The sequence below is a fragment of the Eufriesea mexicana genome, unplaced genomic scaffold (genome assembly GCF_001483705.2).
Source record: "Eufriesea mexicana isolate 0111107269 unplaced genomic scaffold, ASM148370v2 scaffold7569, whole genome shotgun sequence".
NCBI classification, from domain to species: Eukaryota; Metazoa; Arthropoda; class Insecta; order Hymenoptera; family Apidae; genus Eufriesea; species Eufriesea mexicana.
Genome location: NW_016915373.1, coordinates 173,636 through 192,718, shown reverse-complemented (window position 1 = coordinate 192,718; position 19,083 = coordinate 173,636). Strand labels below are relative to the sequence as shown.

At 39.6% G+C, this 19,083-nt stretch overlaps 1 protein-coding gene across 1 annotated transcript in view; it reads left to right on the top strand.

Annotated features, from left to right (window-relative positions):
• The window catches only part of LOC108552670 (uncharacterized), a 47,280-nt gene extending 29,532 nt beyond the window's left edge, over positions 1-17,748 (top strand). Inside the window, exons 4-10 of the mRNA XM_017907322.1 lie at positions 11,209-11,411; positions 12,179-12,462; positions 13,020-13,436; positions 14,297-14,497; positions 14,768-14,979; positions 15,310-15,434; positions 15,923-17,748. Of these exons, the coding sequence (XP_017762811.1) occupies positions 11,209-11,411; positions 12,179-12,462; positions 13,020-13,436; positions 14,297-14,497; positions 14,768-14,979; positions 15,310-15,434; positions 15,923-16,926 (2,446 nt within the window). The 3' untranslated portion in view covers positions 16,927-17,748. The remainder of the gene's footprint in view (positions 1-11,208; positions 11,412-12,178; positions 12,463-13,019; positions 13,437-14,296; positions 14,498-14,767; positions 14,980-15,309; positions 15,435-15,922) is intronic.
• The last annotated feature ends 1,335 nt before the right edge of the window (positions 17,749-19,083 follow it).

Below are 19,083 nucleotides of genomic sequence, written 5' to 3'. Positions count from 1 at the left end.
TGGAAGGTTGCCCGCGCCGCGGACTAGAATCGCGCAGGCTGTTAATAACGTCGTGGACGACGTACGAGCCGAGATAATAAGAATCCCGAATAGGTCGACTCGCTGTCCATTAATTCCCTTTATTCGGTCCGCGTTCCAACGAATTACTACGAACCTTTCGTGAATACGACCTCTTCGAACCTTCATCTATTTTCCTTACGAATGAAACTGAACGGAAGTACGATCCTTTTGCGATTCACAGAAGTGGACGGATTCACACACGCATTTCAAAACTTTTGCTCATTTCTCGCACTCTATACGGTCACAAATGAGCCGTTCACAGCACAAATTGATTAACTCCATAAAACAAAAAGTGGTGAAATGCAATGAAATAATGTATATTGTTTTTTAAAATTCCCTTTATAATTTAAATCGAAATAAATATCGTAGAATGCACAAATACAAATGTAACTTTCTTCTAACGGTATATAAAATTTATATAAAATTTATAAGAAAAAATAGCCAAAAGGTAATCGTTAGTAATGTTACCATTTTTACGTTACTGGAAGAGTTAATCGATTTGGCAAGTGAAAAAAGTAATAAATTTAAATTTTACTAAATTTTACTTAAATTCTGATAAGACGGCACTAAAAATTTCACCGTTATCATTCATGGCTTGTTAGTGCATTTGAGTTGCATTATTGCAACGATTTACATTAGAGTACGGAGTTAATCAAAGTGACCTCTGAAATAAATTATTTATTATTCAGTGGCCAACAAATTTTTGTCATTTAACGGTGTTAATCTCAATTATCAGGGAAAGTTATTATAAATATAAAAAGTTATGACTATACCAAGTGCTTTGACACTTAAATTTAGGATTTTTCAAAAAGTGGAATTAATCGATTTGTGCAGTGAACGGCTCAAATATCCCATTCATACTAATCCTCGAGCCCGGTGATTTGTCCTTCCATACTCACTCCAAATATCACTCTGGACAGAGCTCTAGGTCGCTATATATAATATCCTATATTATTAAAAAATTTTTTTCACTATCAGTAAAGACATTTTACCTGTTTCCGACAAAATTAATACTAACTCGTAACGAATAGTACTTCACATAGAAAAGTGCCTAATTATACCTATTTAATTTCATCGAACACTATTACCATCCACATATACCATTCCACATTCGAGTACACATTAGCACAATTAGATAATTGCAAAAAGGACTCCAGCACCTGCAACACTCAAACACGTTCACACACACTTTCGTGCACATTATCAAAAATTCCATCTACCCACCTACACGTGCCAACGGCACCACTACAATTTCAAGGGTGACACGGCGGAAGGGTTAAAGGGGATGCCTCTCTACCCAAGTGGTACGAGGCCAATTTTAATTTTCCCACGATTTCTGCCTCCTCGTTAAAATCGTTGAAGAAAAGAGAGACATTCGTTTGGAGATTATTCGTTCTTGTAATTAGAGTAAAGGTCGCGGTGTATTTTCCAGGATTCGTTTACGCTTCATTCGAATTAGCCGCTGTTACTACAGTTTCCCGTGGAAACATCAAATATTGACCAATTAGTCGGCGTTCCACGTTACATCTTAAATTACCGTTGCAACTCGCGGTGCAACGCAGAGAAATTACGGCTCGCTGCCGGTCGTTGCTGGGTCGAAACACGCGTCTCGGGTAATTAGGAACGTTGCCTGTATTATCGATCAACCGGCACGATGATTCGCCGGCGTAACTAATTTCGTGGCCCGCGACGAGGACCACTGGAACGTTTCTTCGTTAACGTCGAGTGTCCTTTAGTGACAGTCGAGCTCGATAAGCAGGTCGTTAACGTTTCGTAAATTGTAAGTAAATTGGAGGGACATCGGGATGAATATCGGATGATGCCTTTAGGGTGGGAGGGCAAAGGATTTAAACGATTTGCAGCCATTTATTTTATGACAAATTTTTCCAGCGTACCTTGGATATAATCGGGGAATTTTTGTATTTGTATAATTGTGTTGGTAATTAGGAAAGTGACTTTTCCCTTTATTTTGGATTACATTTATCTGCTTTACAATCGATAGCTGTAATTAGAAAATAACGTATGTTTCCATAATTGTGTTGTGGGAATTAGAAAAGTGGCTTTTTCGCTCACTTTGGATTACGTTTATCTATCTTACAATCGACGACTGTAATTAGGAAATTCGTTTGCATGTATAATTGTGTCGGTAATTAGAAAATTGGTTTGAGTAAGAAATTAAATAAAAATGGAATTCGTAAAAATGTATAAAGTATATGGTAGAACATAGTATCGTTGCATTAGGTTTCTTAACTTTTCCGAGAGAAGTAAATTATATATTTACTTAAGTCGTGTCCACAATCACCGGTTCAATTATGACAAAAGCTATAATCAGAGAATTATTATACTCTTATGTAATAAATTATTATTTTCATGGCAATAATTTATTACATAATTTGAGAAATTATAAAATAAATATTACAAAATAATTGTGAAAATAACATATAATTGTTAATTATTTTTCTTTCTTTTGTTTCCTTGTTCTCCCGAGATATACACAGTTATTTTACTCGAGGTTGCCGAGGATCAATATTTGTTGTTAATATTTTTCTTCGAAATTAACCGGGGTTATTCGAAGTGTGTTGGGTCTGGAGTAGATTAAGAAAATACCATACACATAGAGCTCGTGTTGGAAGATTGGAAGATGTTTGAGAAGAATGGTCGAGTTGTGTTTCAACCTGACTTTCACGATTCCTATGATTCATTTCCAAGATACCATCTTCAACATCCACGGATGCTACCTTTGACATTAAAAAATAAGAAAGCCAAAATGTTATGGTGGTCTGATAACCTTTCGTCCCAAATAGGATAATCACCTAATCACTCACGTAACTTCTACACTATGTAATACCAAAAACAAACGACACACCAGTTCAAGGAATATTAAAAACTTCTTATATTTCAACAAAATCCATTATACTCTAATCCGATTTCCAAAACTGTGTAATACCAAAAGAAAAAGATTCTAAGGACACATTAAAAACCTATATTTTCCATAGACACGTTCATTTAAATACACACGCACAATTTTCTCACGTGCAACCCCTTTACGGGTACGGCCCTGCGTGTACGACGGAAAAATTTGTGAAAATAACATCGTGCAAACAATATGGTACACGCGGTGAGAAAAAAGTTCCAAGATTGTGTCAGTAAAATTTGAAAACAATTCGGCGATGTATACGATATTTACGCTGACCGGAGATATGGACCGTGGTGGCGCTAGTGAGTTCCGCGAAAGACTCGTCAAGCGGTGAACATCCCATTCCCGACGCAAAACAAAATTCAACGTGGCACTGTTCTCAAAAAGTATCACACACCGTCAGATCCATCGAGAAAAATCCTTCTTCATCCTCTTCACCGAATTACTCCTGCCAGGTCCTCGCAGGCGAAGCATCCCAAGGAAGAACAGAAACTTCGATTAATCGTTGCGCTCGTGGTAGCGGGGGTGGTTCTCCGTCGGAAATCGGTTTCCTTCGACGTTTAACGGGCCAGCCTTTACCACCGGGATCGTCATTTCCGCGAATATTTCCGTGCGCGTAATCGGGCCAGACGTCGAGCCAGCGGCTCTATTCGTTCCGCTTTAAAAAAGGGGATCCCGCGCGGCGTGGAAAACAACGAAAAAGAGGCGAAAAAGGGGGATGGAAAAAGGAAAAGGAGTGGAAAGGTGAAGGAGAAGGGAGGAAGGAAAGGGGATAAAACGTACAAAACGAGGGGAGAGGAATAACACGCTCAACCGGTTGAATCGCGACGTAACCAACGAAACGGGGATTTAAAGTCCCGCGAGCGATTTGCGAGCTTGTCCGACGCGATTTTCTTTGTGTAACACTGTGTCGCTCGCGCGACAGGTAGAAAAAGGAATATACAACTGCCCGCTTTACCTGCTTCAACGTGTAAATTGTTTTCCAAGTGGAGAAGCTCGACCGTTGCAAAATGGCGCGTGTTAGGGTTAGATTCACCTAAGTCGATCAACCTTTTGGTGCTGTCTAAATGGACATTAGCATGGTTTCCGATGTGCTTCTTATTTCGGATTAAATTCGAAATCTGGTTGATTTATTGATTATACTTATCTGATTATCAAATACTTCCATACTTGCAAATTTACTATGCAATTTAAAAATAAACTTCGAAGCAACTTTCATGTAACAATTACTTTTATACTCGAAGATAATCTACTGTGCAATTTGAAAATAAACTTGGGTTACAATGAAACTAAATTATACAAGATCAGTTTGATTTTAAATTGCACGGTATGGAAGTTAGGTGAGAAGTTAGGTTAGGTTGTTCGTTGTACATAAAAATTGCTGGAATATGATTTTCGTTCGCTTTGTTGATCGAGATTTCATTTTGGAAACTAACTATCTTTCATTTATTTTGGAAACTGTGCAGTAAGGAACATAACCTAAAAGCATCTAAGAATAAAATTCATTATCCAAAATTCCTAAGCAAATATTCCAACGTTACCACTCAAAGTCCTCGAAATTAAAGCAAACATAACCTACAAAATATTGGAAAAAAGATTTCGCTAGTAATAACTATTAATAAATGCCTGAATTACCGTCATCCAATAAATCTAACCAAAATCTCTATTACTTTAAATCTTTTTTGAAGATTTCTTTCGCACACCTCGTGTTTTATATGCAAAGTTCCAGTCGAGCAATGCCGCCAGCGGCGACGGACAGAAGTAACCATCTAGAGTAGCCGTGAAAGGCGAGAGGTGGGATCGCGGTGAGCTATCGAGAATTAAGATCTCGATCGCGTGACAGCTTTTGTCCCCATATACGTAGCTAGGGAGTTTCTCGAATGCACGAGAGAACGCGGTGTGGGCCGCGTTTAGGCTGGTTTGTCCGCCCACGCCGCGTTCCATCGCGATTCCTTTTTAAGGATAGCGGAACGGGCGCTGCGCAGGTGTCCAAAAATAAGGCGATTGCGGCGCCTCGATTTGGACGAGTTCCTGCATCGAGTCGATCGCGCGGAATAGGGTTGAGTCAGCGGCGATTACATGCAGACCGGTTAAGACGGTTGCAGTGGTCAGGGGCAGAGCCTCGCAGTATCGTAACTACGAGGTTATTTCGGATATCGATTGAGGCTTAGTAGGATTGTTTAAAGGAATCTCGAGAGGATACAGGGTCTTCTGTCTATGTAATAATATTTAATAATTACAAGAGATTTTGCCATTTATTTCGTGTTACATTCATTTATATCAGAATAAAATAAAATTAATTTTGGCAAATTATAGGAAATTTTATTTTTGTTATACTTTTGTATACTAAATACCCGTGTATATTAATATTCAAAACACGAAATATTAAATATTTCGATACGAAATGTATGTACATGACTTAGGCTACTTTTACAATCACTGATACACTTACGAAGATGGTCATATATATTATATTCGATTATGGCAATTCTACCATTGTCATAAATAAATATCAATTTTTTAATGATGCCACAAAAGAGGACAAAAATAATAGAAATAATTTATTATAAAACCAATTTCTTTATTTATATCTAATACATCACAAGGAGTCTCCGATATCGAATATTCTCAACTAATAAAAATCAGATCCTTCGAAATTAATTCCATGATTAATTTCTTCCTTTCAATAAACATTAGTACCCTGGGGAATAATCGAAATTAAATATTCTTGCACCGAAACTTCGTCGAAGTGAATTGATAAATTCGTGCATCGGTTTCGAATTCGGCTGTTTAGCGGCCCGACTTTATCCACATCCGCTTGTTTTGTATTCCAAGCGGCGAATCTCATCTCGCGTAAGCACAGGTGCAGTGTAACATGTTTATGCGCGGACGTTACGAGCATCAGGCTATTTTCGTTCAACTTTCCACCTTTCTGAGACGTCGTCCTATCCGCTTCTATCGCGGCTCGAGAAACCTATCTTAGCCATGAACACGCGGCATCCCCGGCTTTCAGGGTGTAGAGAATTTTTCGAGATTCTCGATGGCGCGAGAGGTCTTCCAGCAGACAGACAAACGTGTCACGAGCCCGTGGAACACCTGGAAGTCTCTCGACTGGAAACTGGGTTTCTGGCATAAATCGTCGTAATCTCGGGTTAAATTAACCCCTACACGCTGGTCCGATACCTATATCGTTTAATTCCAAGCTTAACCATTTTTTGAAAATAATAAATCACTGTCACTTGTTGGTACTTGATCGGTCGAATGACCAGTCGGTAAAGCAGGTTACGAGTGAAGGTAGCTACGCATAGAGATCTTGGGACCTTACAGGCCTTACAACGAACGCCCCCGTGGCACTTTTCTGTACTAAAGACACTCCTGTCTAACAGATCAAGAGCTACTGACGCTATGTCAGTGTTTTATAAAAAGGATGATGTATGTCAAAATATTTTTATATATAGAAAAATAAACTGTACAAGGATCGTATAATGGATATTACAGATTAGAGGAAAAGTTAAAAATTCTTGGGTTCATAGTCTGTGGAATTAGGATTCATATTTTTATGGTTTATAATTTCTAGGGTTTATCATAGATTTGGTTTTGGGGTTCAGAATTTGAGAAAATTTCAAAATAATTTAGGAACAGTTGTGTGATCCATTTCCAGGTCAGAGGAATTGACGTTTTTTGAATATTTCGAAATTTTCGCGCCATCTTTTTTCATTTGAATGGAATCTTGATTTCGCCATTGCTTTTTTAGACTCGATTTGCCGAACGAACGACTTGCAAAAATAATTTTTTTTCGGAATTTTTGCTATCGAGGTCGTCCTTTGTCAAAATTTCTGGATCTTCTCGATTTCTGCGAAATCTCTCGAGTTTCGTCAACCATTTTCGTACGCGTTGCCGCGAAAAAATTCTTGGACGAGCGTCAATTAAGCGTCATCGTGGGAAACGCGAGACGGAGGGATGAAACACGATAACTGGCGGCCAGAAGCTTTTAGAAACCGGGGTTTCCCCAGCACCGATTCCCCGTTTGTCCCCCGCGAAAGCAAAGATTGCATTTAATTGCGTTGAAACCGATCTCGAATCTCAAGGTCGCCATGATAGATCGATGATTAAAGGGATGCAGTTAACGGTTCATAGCCAAATCTCTACGAGCTAGTATAATTAGAAAATTAGTATACTTCTTCTGTATAATATTTTCATAATAAATATTCTGCAAATAATATTCGTACAATTTTTTCAAAAATAATTCGAACATCGATTTCCATTCAACTTAACGTACGCGATTTATTTCCGACGATCGTCGGGTGTGCAACACCAGCGACGCGTATACTTTATTTATGCACTCCGTTAAGCCCGGTTCATACGACTCGCGACGGGACCTAATTTATGCAGTCGCGTGCACGGATCAGCGATGCATCATTCCCATTGTCCTCGTCGAATTCACCGAATCGGGGACAGAACTGTCAAAGTATCTCGGAGCTGCGACAGCAATGTATCGTACGTGCATCGTGGATACGATAGATCGTTCTTTAAATCACACGATCGCGTTCATGGAAACTCCAGATCGAGAGATATAAACTGAGATTATAAGCAGCGATTACCTTGTGATTAAGTTTAATTTCCTTGTGCAATTTGAATTTCAAATGGAGACGTGATTTTAAAAGGTGGGAATATTTTTCGTTTATACTTTCCTTTGTATTTTATGTAGTACCATCGGTTTATTCTGTTACACAGTTTTCGCGTACGTTCAGAATAATGGAATCAAAGGATAATACAGATTTCTTTTCGCGCATTTGACCGGTCCTGCTGCTCCGTCGGTAATCTATTGATTATTGATCTCCCATAGATGGCGGTATTAGTATGGACCATTAATATCCAGCTTCATGCAATAATAAATATACGTAAAGTTAGTGACAAGAAACAGACATTCCACGTATATTTATCTTTAAACATTTAAATTAGATTGGTTATTATTCTGTGAATAAGTGTTCGAAAAATTAATTTCTAGATTTAGGTTAATAAGATTCTTCAGCAAGGAGTGTAGAAAATTTAGTAAAAATGACAGGAATTTTGAGCAAACGTTAGTTAGGTTAAGTACCAGAACCTCGTATCCGTTGGCGTGGTAGGAAAATTGTGGTAACGTGTGTACAGCGTTTTATATTAGAGCTAGATGAAGGCAGTGGATAAAAAGTATGAAGCAAGACTAGTGGAAAAATAATTAGGTCTTGAGGTATTTTGAACAAATATCGAAATATGTTCGATATATATTCGACTCGTATATTCGAAGTAAACAGAAGTGTGGTATCGCGAAGAGTATTCCAATCCAAAATATACAAAATACGTAGGCCACATTGGCATTTAGGTGTAAAGGGGTCAACGTTATTACTAAAGTTATGCGTGACAATATTTTTTCGTTCTACGAGGAATCATCCGCGCGGGAATGGTCGTGAAAACGATTCGCGATTCGAAAAATGTCCGCAAGATAGCGTTAGTCCGGGCTAGCTTGAAAATCCAGCTGAAACGCTATACGCGCGTGGTCGAGAGTTCTGATAACGGTTGCACGTTTTAATGGTTTTACGATTGTCCCGTGAAGTGCATTAATAATGCCGGAAAGCAGGCGGCCAATGGAAAATCCGATATCGGCGGTTGGTTTTGCTCGTGAAATAATGTGTTTGACTTCCGTGAAGCCCGATACGTACGACGTGCGACAAGTTGTTAATCTTTCAATTTTCCCGCGCATTCGATATTATAAATTTTCGCGGACCATCGTGTAATGGCGTTTCATCGGCATCGAAAGGGGTTCGAGTGGAAAATTAATAGAATAATTCTGGGAGCCAAAGAGATTTCCTATTATAAAAATTTATGTTTCAACGTTCGAGGTCAAATTATGGTGGAGTGAAACTCATGTTCGAAAGTCGTCAAACACTCGGTTTCATAAAATTCGAGGGACACTTGGAGGACCACGTGGCTGGAATAAAATGAATTCAAAATTAATTTCACGACGAAGAAATTATTCAAAATTATTCTGATCTCTTTTAAAAAAAAATGGAATTGGTAGATATGTAAATTCCCTATTCGTTGTTCATGTTGTATTTGAGTGAGTAGATATGAATTAATTTATACACGTCGTGTTTTTTATATTTCATCCACTTTCAAATACAAAATTTCAATCTTTTAGTAGTTCAGTTTTCGGACTCATGGATCGATCTTGAGGCTTCATCAGAGCACACACTATAGATCGAAATTTATATCATTAAACGTCAAGAGAATCATCAAGATTTTGTATTCTTTGTAAAAATTACCAAGGTATTTTAATCTTAATTTTTGCAGAACGTAGCGTTGCATATCAGTATCTTAATATTAGTGTGTTTTGAAAAATTAAAGAAAGTGTCATATCTTTTTCTTTTATCTTACTACACAATAATTTTGATACGCATATTAAAATATAAATAATTAAAATAAAAATTAGTTCAATTTTCATTCATGAATTTCGAACTTTATTTAATGAAAATTGCTCATTTTATTATCATTAATCCGTTATTTTGCCTAATCAAAACTTTCTCTATTTTCCACCGTTTTAAACCTGCGACTTGGGTCATTTACGTGGGATAGCTCGTACAGTTGTGCTTTGCACACGAACAATGTACGCCCGGCGATGAAGACTATGCTCATCTACGTTAACAAAAAAGTTAGAGAAGTCTGCGTGGTTGTCGACTGACAAGGAATAAAAAGGACACAGGTATCCTGACAAAACTTCTAACAATTGTAAAACACGTAGCGTCAGAATTTTTTCGCAAAATTTCTTTCATCATTTCAACATTATAGTTATAGGAGATACGACTAAAATACGGAATAATAGAAGAGTAAATCGAAGACTAGTTATCTGAGGTGCGGAGAATTTGGATGTATTTTTGTCTCGATCCAATCGTTCGACGAAGAGGAATTTGAAATTGAGGTGGGGGTGGATAGGGGGCAAAAACGTTAATCGATGGAATTCCACGATTTTCGTCGATATTCTCAAGTCGTCCGGGTGCGTCACGGACCCAAGGTTTTCCCTCTCTCTCTGTCTCTCTTTCACGGCAAGAAGAAGTTAAAAGGAAGTTTCGTACAAAAGGACGAGGAGAACCTCGTGCCACAGGGACGAAATTCCAGCGACGTCTCGCGTCCCCTAGAAGAGTTATAGCTCAGGGGACACGAAGAAACACGGCATGCATTTGCGAGTAACCGTATAATAGAGCCGCATTGTAGCGATGCCAAATAATTTCGTCGGGGTCAGCCCAAAATTTTCGAAATACAGAAATTGCGCCTGAATCAAGCCGGAAGTGACGGCACGCTCCCGTCTAGGCCGTAAACCGGCCTGAGGATAATAAAATGGGAGGACAGGGGTGGGATAGATTGGCTCGTATTCCCCATTTAACAGTGATGATAATGAGAAACGAGACTTTGGAAAAGGAATAGATTTCTGTGAAAGAATCGACTTGGAAATAGAAAAGTTTTCAGAGGATGATTCAGGGGATTGGCTTTAGAGATTGTAGATCGGTTGAGGTATTCTCCGATAGAAATGAGTTCTTGGTTTTATCGACGTGAGTAAGTTTGGCGTTGGTTAGCGGTATTTGCATGGAAATACGTTTTCAGGAAAGTATCTGGAGGATTGATTGCAAGACTTGTAAATTCTGACGTGTATGCGCCTGAAAGGGATATTGTAGGATGTCTAGAAGAATACTGGTTGTCACCCAAGTACATTCATTTGAAACCTCAAGAAACTATAATCTTAAACACTGTTCTCTCGTACGCTTGAAACTCTTACCAACTAATCTTCATCTACATTTCAATCAATCTAGTTCAAACCCACTAACTACGGCCAAAGATTTTATCAGCCTAACAATACGAAGCGACCAACACAGAAACTTATCTTCCTAACCTGGTCCCTGTTCATCAAAGGATCATCCAAAGCTGACTCTTTCACCTGACAACTTTGTCGCTTACAATGCTGCTGTACTATATGATAGATGAACTGTGGAGAGATGAGAAGGTGCCCAGTGGAAATCTCTTCTTTTAAGTTGTTGTGTCTATCATTACGATTATATTATGGAAGGTGAATCTATTACAATACGATCAATAGCTCTCTTCCCATCTCTCTACGATACGTTTTTCCATTCACCCCCTATGTCTATGGACTTCGCACTTTTGTACAACGTTTTCACGTCTTCGTATTCCATATATATTTGCAGCTCTGAAATAGGCTACGCTGGTTCACCGCCAAGGGAGGTGCTCACCAGGGGCAGAAGCATAGATTCCGTGGACAGGCCTTTTCATCCGAGCGACTGGGTCGACGTGAACCTCGAAGTGCCGAGCACACCGAGGGCGAGCTCGGTGCTCACGAATTTAACCGTCGACACGAGCCTCTATCCGGCCACCACCCCCACGTCCAGCTGTAAGCTCGCAATTTATCGTTAGCTCGTATTGCAAGCTGTATCCTTAACGAGAACATGCTCGTTCCGACATGCCGGCTGATAAGGATGGTAACCCATGTACCATGTACCCGTACACGCTCTGTTGCGTCGGTCTGCGTTTTGTAAATAACTAGAGGCGAAACCCTTTTCCAACCCATTCTCATACCCCAAACAGGGGTAGGGAAAAAAATAGACTGGAAACTATGCGTTTGGCCGGCACGTTGGAAACTTTCAACCACGTTACGTGTTTATCCTGTACCTGGCACTTTTGCCAAGAAATTTGCGCCGCATTTCTGTCGCTTTCTAACTATCTTTGTTTTCAGACCTGTGTAATGTCAAATGACTCCGGAGTTACATACGTATCACCACTTTTGAATTTTATTCTAGTTATTCGTTTATGTCAGTGGCTTAGAAGATACATCACAAAATTACGCAATCACTTTTCTATATAACAGTTAAATTGTAAAACTAAGTTTGTATTCTGATCAAGTTAAATGTCTTCTTCATCACGTTACAAATATTTATTGCTCCGTTTTCGATTATGTTACTTTTATGCGAGGAAAAACACGTTTCGTTTCACGAGTTAACAACGGTTGCATTGTTACGTTTTTCTGTGCTAGAACAAACCCTTTCCAACCTATTGTAACCCCGCGTGATCGCGAGCAACGTAAACACAGCCGTGACATGACACTCGTCCTGATTTGTCTGCGAGATACGCCATAAATTCTTCTCCATTGTAACTGTCCAGGTTCGAACCTGAAGGACGTCACGCCGATTCCACCGCCCAGGCGTCGAAAACGGAACAAGGGCAGGCCCCTGCCGCCTAAACCGGACGAGGTCACAGCTGAGAACCCGTCGAGCGGTCTGAAGCGGCCGGAGGCAAGTGACGAGCCGTTATACTCGTCGGTCAGGTCACCGAAGAGCAGCGAAGATGAGCAGGAGGCCGGAGAGGACAGTAGACAGGGCAAACATCGGTCGCGCGACGATGGAAGCCGCGATGGAAGAAGAACGAAGGAGATTTACGAACACAAGGCGAGTGCCAGTCGGCTGAATCTCCATTGTAAATGTCTCCCTCCCCCACGACTCTATCAGCGACTCGATATTCACGAGGATATTTGCCCACGCGTAGAACGCGCCGCGATTCAGTAAACAAAAGGGAATCTGTGAAACAAATATCGACGCGACATTAGAAAATATTTACGGATCGCATCGAATTGAACCAACCGTTCGTTACATGAACGCAAATAGGACGGTCGATATTGCTTCTCGCTACGAGATTTTTAAAAACCGAAATTCTAAATGAAATTCATGACTGAAGGGAATATGTAATCCGGGGGAGCTTTGTTGTAAAGTTGTTGCTTTGAATTTTTGTACTTTTATAAGATGTGAGGATTGGCATTTGAGTTGAAACTTACAGCTACAGACTCACTATAAAGTAGTAATTCAAGAATCGTTCACGAGAATAACCATAGGGATAAGTCTGATTAGCAGTAAAAGCAATTATAAAATTCCTATTGTTATTCTTCAGTAGCATTATTATTCTTTTCTATCTACTATGCTAACGAACTGACCGATTTCTGGGATTGTAGGTTAACGGGACCGGAAGGATAATATCAAGCGACATGGTTTCCGGAAAGAGGACCTTCGAAAACAGCCAGCACCAGCGCAAGGCTCACGAGAACGAGGAATACGAGAAATTCGCTAGGAACCGGACAACCAAGGACTCCTCGACTCCTAATCGCGATGAGAAGAGGAGGTCGAGGGAGGTCGAGAAGCAAATCAAGGATTCCTCGAGAGAGATGGAGAAATCGAGCAGCATCGCAAGGACCAAGAACTACAGCACCGTCAGTCTGCCGAATTACGACGAGTTGGACGTGGCCAGGCATCGGCCGAAAGGAACAGACGACCATGAACACCAACAGGACAAAACGAGGAGGTCCAGGAGACCCGTCAGGAGCAGCACAGGATCGCTTCCGGCTGAATCCTTCCTCTCGCCATTTTCCGAGGTACAGGCAACTTCCGAGGGAATTTCGGGGGATGTCTTCCTCAGGCTCACGTTTGGAGGAAACGGGGACTGGTATTTCGATTCTTTCGGTTGTTTTGTTTAGGACGATGTGCAGAAATCGAATGTTTGATTTTTAGTTTGAATTTTGAGTTAGGAAATCTTTGTTACGTGATCAAATAACATATAGAATAGATTAAATGAACCTTAATGAGGAGTAGGTGGCACAGAGGTGATGATCAGGGTCAGATAGGTCCAATTAGTCAGAGGATTAAGAAGTCAGATAGATCAAGTGGATTAAAATAAATGTGGGATATGGGAGATAAATCAAGTAAGCCAGGTAGAACGACCAAATTAGGTAGATTTAAAATTTGGTAGATCAAATAAGCTAGGTAGGATAAGTTGTTCAAGTAGATAAGGTAGATAAGGGATATAGGATATAGAATATAAATTAAGTGAACTAGATAAAGGAAACAAATTAGGTAAATTTAATAAATTTGTTAGATTAGATAAGCCAGGCAAGTTAAGTTGATCAAGTACCTAAGCAGATTGGACAAATCAAGTAAATCAAATAGATCAAGTAGGTTGGACGGATCATTTAAGCCGAGTGAATCTCTTGGTTCAAGTATACTGTTATTAAAACCACACATCTCTTACACTCATAGATTTCATAAAACGTATTATCTCCGGTAACAATCTCGTGACTCCTCAGGATTCAGTCTGCACACCTCTTCTTCCTTCCCACCATTCACAACGTTAATCGCATCGTACTCTTTGTATAGCACGAAGTACCCACAACGAAAGAGTTAATTTACGTCGACGACGATTCAGCTGGATAATTCATAAATTTATTCTTATCCTCAGAAAACTAGCGTGCGATTGGAAGACTACATTCCTAGGTCTGATAACCTATCGCCGTATCAAGTCTTGGAGAAGCTGGACTGTGGCACGAATGGGGTGGTGAGAGACGAATTCGTGAGGTATGACCCGAGTAAATCAGAGGATTGGGAGCTAGGAGACATGGGTAGTTGCGAATTGAATCGTCAACACCGGCTCTCCTTTGATGTATGTAGATCAGCGTAGGCCGACGAAGTAGAAAACTAAATAGTGAGGTGATACGTGTAATTTAAAATATAAATTAATTTGGTATTGTTCACACGTATGAATTTTAATATCGATTCAAGGTATTTCTATACAATGAGATGTCTTTCCAAGTCAGAGGATAATGTGTAAATTTAGGACCTCACTGTATCGTTTTCATCCATTATAGTTCCATTTATATGGATATACTACAATGTAAAATCTAGACGTAAAATATAAAAGGTGGATTTTCAGGGCACTCCCGGGATCAATGACGAAAAACGAGTTCGTGAGGAAGAGGAAGATGTCGTTGATTTCTCGATCGGTCGAGAGGATGAAAGAAGATCCCCTTCGTTGGATCGAGATGCTTCCAGATCTCCAGTCTACATAGAAAAGCCAGAAGCGTTTGGAAAAACACCGTCTATGGTAGTTGGCCAGCCGGAGTACAAGGAAGTGGATCCAAATAGGTCGGTAGAGATTATCTATGGTCGGTGTTCCGGGGATTAAGTGGGTTTAATTGAGGTGCCCAGATGCCAACCGTTCTAAGTCCATATTCCGTGGTCTTAACGTCCTGACCATTGTATAATCTTCTCTCGCCACTTTGCAAACTTATTACGTTTGCTTATAGCTAGTTGAATGACCTGGTTGTTCTGTCGTTGTGGAAGTTTCTGTAATATATTGTATAGCTTTGGTCACTCTACCTTTTGTTATTCATAAAATTAAACATAATTGTTATAACTGTTTAAGCTGTACTTGTAAAAGTGTTATAAAAATGTATAATTTCTTCATTCTCTTAGGACTCACTTGAGGTATTTTGATCCACCTATGCTGACGGATAGTTGCAAAATTTCTTCTGCCTGCGACACATCAGGGGTCAAAGAACCGTTTTTTCTGGACGAGGTGAAACATCGTTCAGTTCTAGGTAAATAAAGACGAAAAAAAGAATATATAGCTAGATTCGATACATTGAACTGCCAATAATTTTTCCCCTCGTAAGTTCCTAAACGTTAGATTAACTCTGTTAAAAATCCTATAGATATAGAACGGATCTTTTATTGGTTCTCAGCATTACCTTTAGTTGCATATTAAATTTATAAATCAATGACGCATGTATTATGAATATTAAGGATAATAGAGATTTAATGAATCACGAACCCGAACAATAAATTAAAAAAATACTTAAGATGTCAGATCTTAAGATACCTAGAATCCAAGTATAACTTTGAGCCCAGAAGTTTAAAGTTCCTGCTTAACAAATCGTGGAGACCCTCAACTATCAGCATCGTTATTCCGAAACCTCGAATCGCAGTCGTACATTCCCAGCTTCCCTCCTAACTAGCATGATCGAGCGGAAAGGATCCAACTATCCTCGTACGTGACTAGTTAAACCGCACTCGCTCCATTTACCAGATACGATCGGGGGATCCAACGAAGGGAAGCCGGAATCCGATCGATCGGGGCAATCGAGAATGACGTTCGCCAGAAGCCTGTCGAATGAAAGCGAGCCGAACGAGGACACCTACGAGGCTAAAGAGTTACACTGTCACGCGACTAAGCTGATCAGGACCATTTCCGAGGAGTCTTTACCACGCGAGATGCTTGAAGAACCGGACCTGGACGATCTCTACGATGAGAAACTGGCCAAGAACGTGCGCAACAATCTAAAGAAAAACCTAGACGACTGGAAGATCAGCACGCCGCCACCGAGCCCCGAAATGAGGATCAAGTCTGATACTATAGACTCAGACCACTCGACCTTATTAAAAATCCTTAAAGAGGAGGCTGCGGAGGGAAGTAACCTGAGCTCGATGACACCTAGCCTGACTGAGCTGGAGGCTGCTTTATCAGATATGTTGGAGAAGGAAGACTCGCAGGAAGGGTCTAAGGAGGATAATAAATTCAACGTAGCCAACGAACAGGTCTTCAAACAACTAGAACCACAGATCCAGATGAATTCTGATGGTTTGAAAAGTAAGGAAGGTGGAGCAAAAACAGATTGGAATCTAGTCGATCGAGAGTCTAAGGGGGAGGATGAAGCTCCAACGTCCCTGAAACAGATTCTAGAGGACAGAAAACCAGTCACTGGAAGAAAGGTTTCGTTCTGTTCGTGGGAGGAGTCCATTGCGAAACTGGAATCTCAAAATGATCGAGAATTTGCTGATCTTGATAAATGGGTTACTCCCAGAGGCGACGAGGATCGAGGAATGGCGAACACAGGAAGTCCCACGGATCTTCCACCAGAGAAACCTAGCAGGCTGAACAGGAGTCTAGATGATCTTATGGAGAACATGGACGCTGTTCCTACGCCGCCTAGAAGGAAGAACAAGAGTCTTGGCCCGGTCAAGAAGGAGTCTGAAGTGGCACAAAATGGCTCTGCCCTTTCTGAGCACCTTTCAAATGACAGACTTATTTAATCGTCTTTAGTGATGATCTTAGGAGTATGTTTCTTGAAGGAATAGTTACTCGAGGGAAGAGTTGGTGGAACAGATGTAGCAAGGTCGTAAATTAAGGCATTAATTGCTCTTTAAATGTCACTCTTTTACATATGTTCATGTATAGAAAGAGAACTATGAAGACAAGTGAGAAACCAATGACTATGGCATGTGCGATGAACATCAATAAATATATCATTTGTGTATATTTTTCTAGATGTATATATGTTAGTTGTGTATGTATACTTATGCAACTTTGTATGATGCACGTTTATTGTTTGAAGAATAGCAAATGGTGTGTTTCTGGAACCTGTTTACTAAGTTGTATATTATACAACATTGTCTAACTATATTACAAAGGAAAAGATAATTCCAAGTATGTAGCTATATCTTCATTAGTACGTTGTACTATTCTTTTCAATTTGATGACCTCATTCTATCAGTTCCACCAACAGTGTAAGGAATGTTTGAAACGAATAGTTCAAAACAAGCATGCCGGGAAATGGTAAAATAGACTTGTCTGTTTGACTCGATGAAGTTAGAGTAATTGTACTATCAATATGTTGACGATTATGAACAATTTTATGAGTTGTTGCTGCTGTAACGTGGATCGTAATAAAGATTAAACTGCTCGTTCGATTATTTCGTGAATTGGTTCGATGGACTTTGAGATCGGTCCAGACGAAAATTCTTAGCCGAGGCTCCCCCTCACGGCAAACTTTCTAACGAACTTGCCGCTTCCGAAGAAGCGACGACGTCCTTCGAAAATCGCGAAACTTCGTTCGAAAAGTTTTCGATCAATGGGATCGCAGGTGTTCGCGCCTTATTGTTGCTCGCTGACTCGTCAGATTGTTTGGTCTCGATGAACAGGCTGCTGCAGTTAGAGTTAGCTCGTGGAGGATAATTACTCTGGACAGGTTATATTATTATAATTGGAAAATTACAATTTTTCCTCTTTTTTAATTATTTCGGAAGTCATTGTGATAGAAAGGAGGTTAAATTTTGCACTAGTTCGGTGTTCAATGTTACTATAAATAAAATAACCTAACCTAATATTTATCAAGTGCCTTTACGTTACGAGAGAGTGAACGAATGAACGTGTCTTTTACGTTTCGTGACAAAGACTTTCTATTGGATAAATATTGAACGAAGATTAAGGTTGGAATATTTTTTATACACAAGTCTAATAGTTTTAATGATATGTTGATGATCGTGGACAAAAATTGCGTCTGAAAGGAAAGTTTCTCATTCTTTATTTTCAAGATAGAATTATAAATGAACTTGAGTAACATATGTAAAATTCTCGTTAAAAGAGAATTTCTAATATAGACTTTCGACTAGATTTTGCTCGCAAGTGAAATATTAATTAAGATAACGTTTAAAAGTAGAGTGCTTCGTTCTGAGGCTGGTATTATGCATAAACCTGAGTCGAATATTCCAGTTACAATTATCTTTAAATCGCAATTGCTATTGTCGAGTTGAGACGTGATTAATGTGACATTTAATTTCATTTCATATCTAACATTTTAACATAACCTCAATCATTGCAGACAAACACGATTCAACGACACGAGCCGAGTATCGGTACTAAAACAAAATTTTGTCTAGAAAATTCGAAAGGAAAGGTTTGAAATGTCACTGCAATCTGGATTAAGTATACATTAAGGTATTTAATTTAATTTAATATCCTATCCATTTAAAATCCTACTTTGCTACTGATAAATTAAAACAAAATTCCAATTAAAAATTCAGCGAAATGGAATGAATGACAGAGCCTTCACGAAAGAACACACAGAACTTCAACAGATGAAGAAGATGATTAGATGGTTCTAGTGGAATCCTTACCTTCTTATCAAGAACTGCACCAACTCCAAATACCAGACGTCTGAAGTTCACCTAACCCTACCTTCATCTATCAATTACAAAACATCTGTCTAAGAACAAATTACACCTCCATCTCCCTCTCCATCACCCTTTGCCACGAAACATCATCCTCACCCTCAATCAACATCCCAAATCCCCGCACTGGATGTTTGATTTAACGTCTCCTCGAAAGAGCCCTGCTCTGAAAATAATTTCGCTGTCAGGTGAGGAAAGAAGATAGAGAGAAAGAAAGTGAGAGAGAGAAAGAGAGAGAGA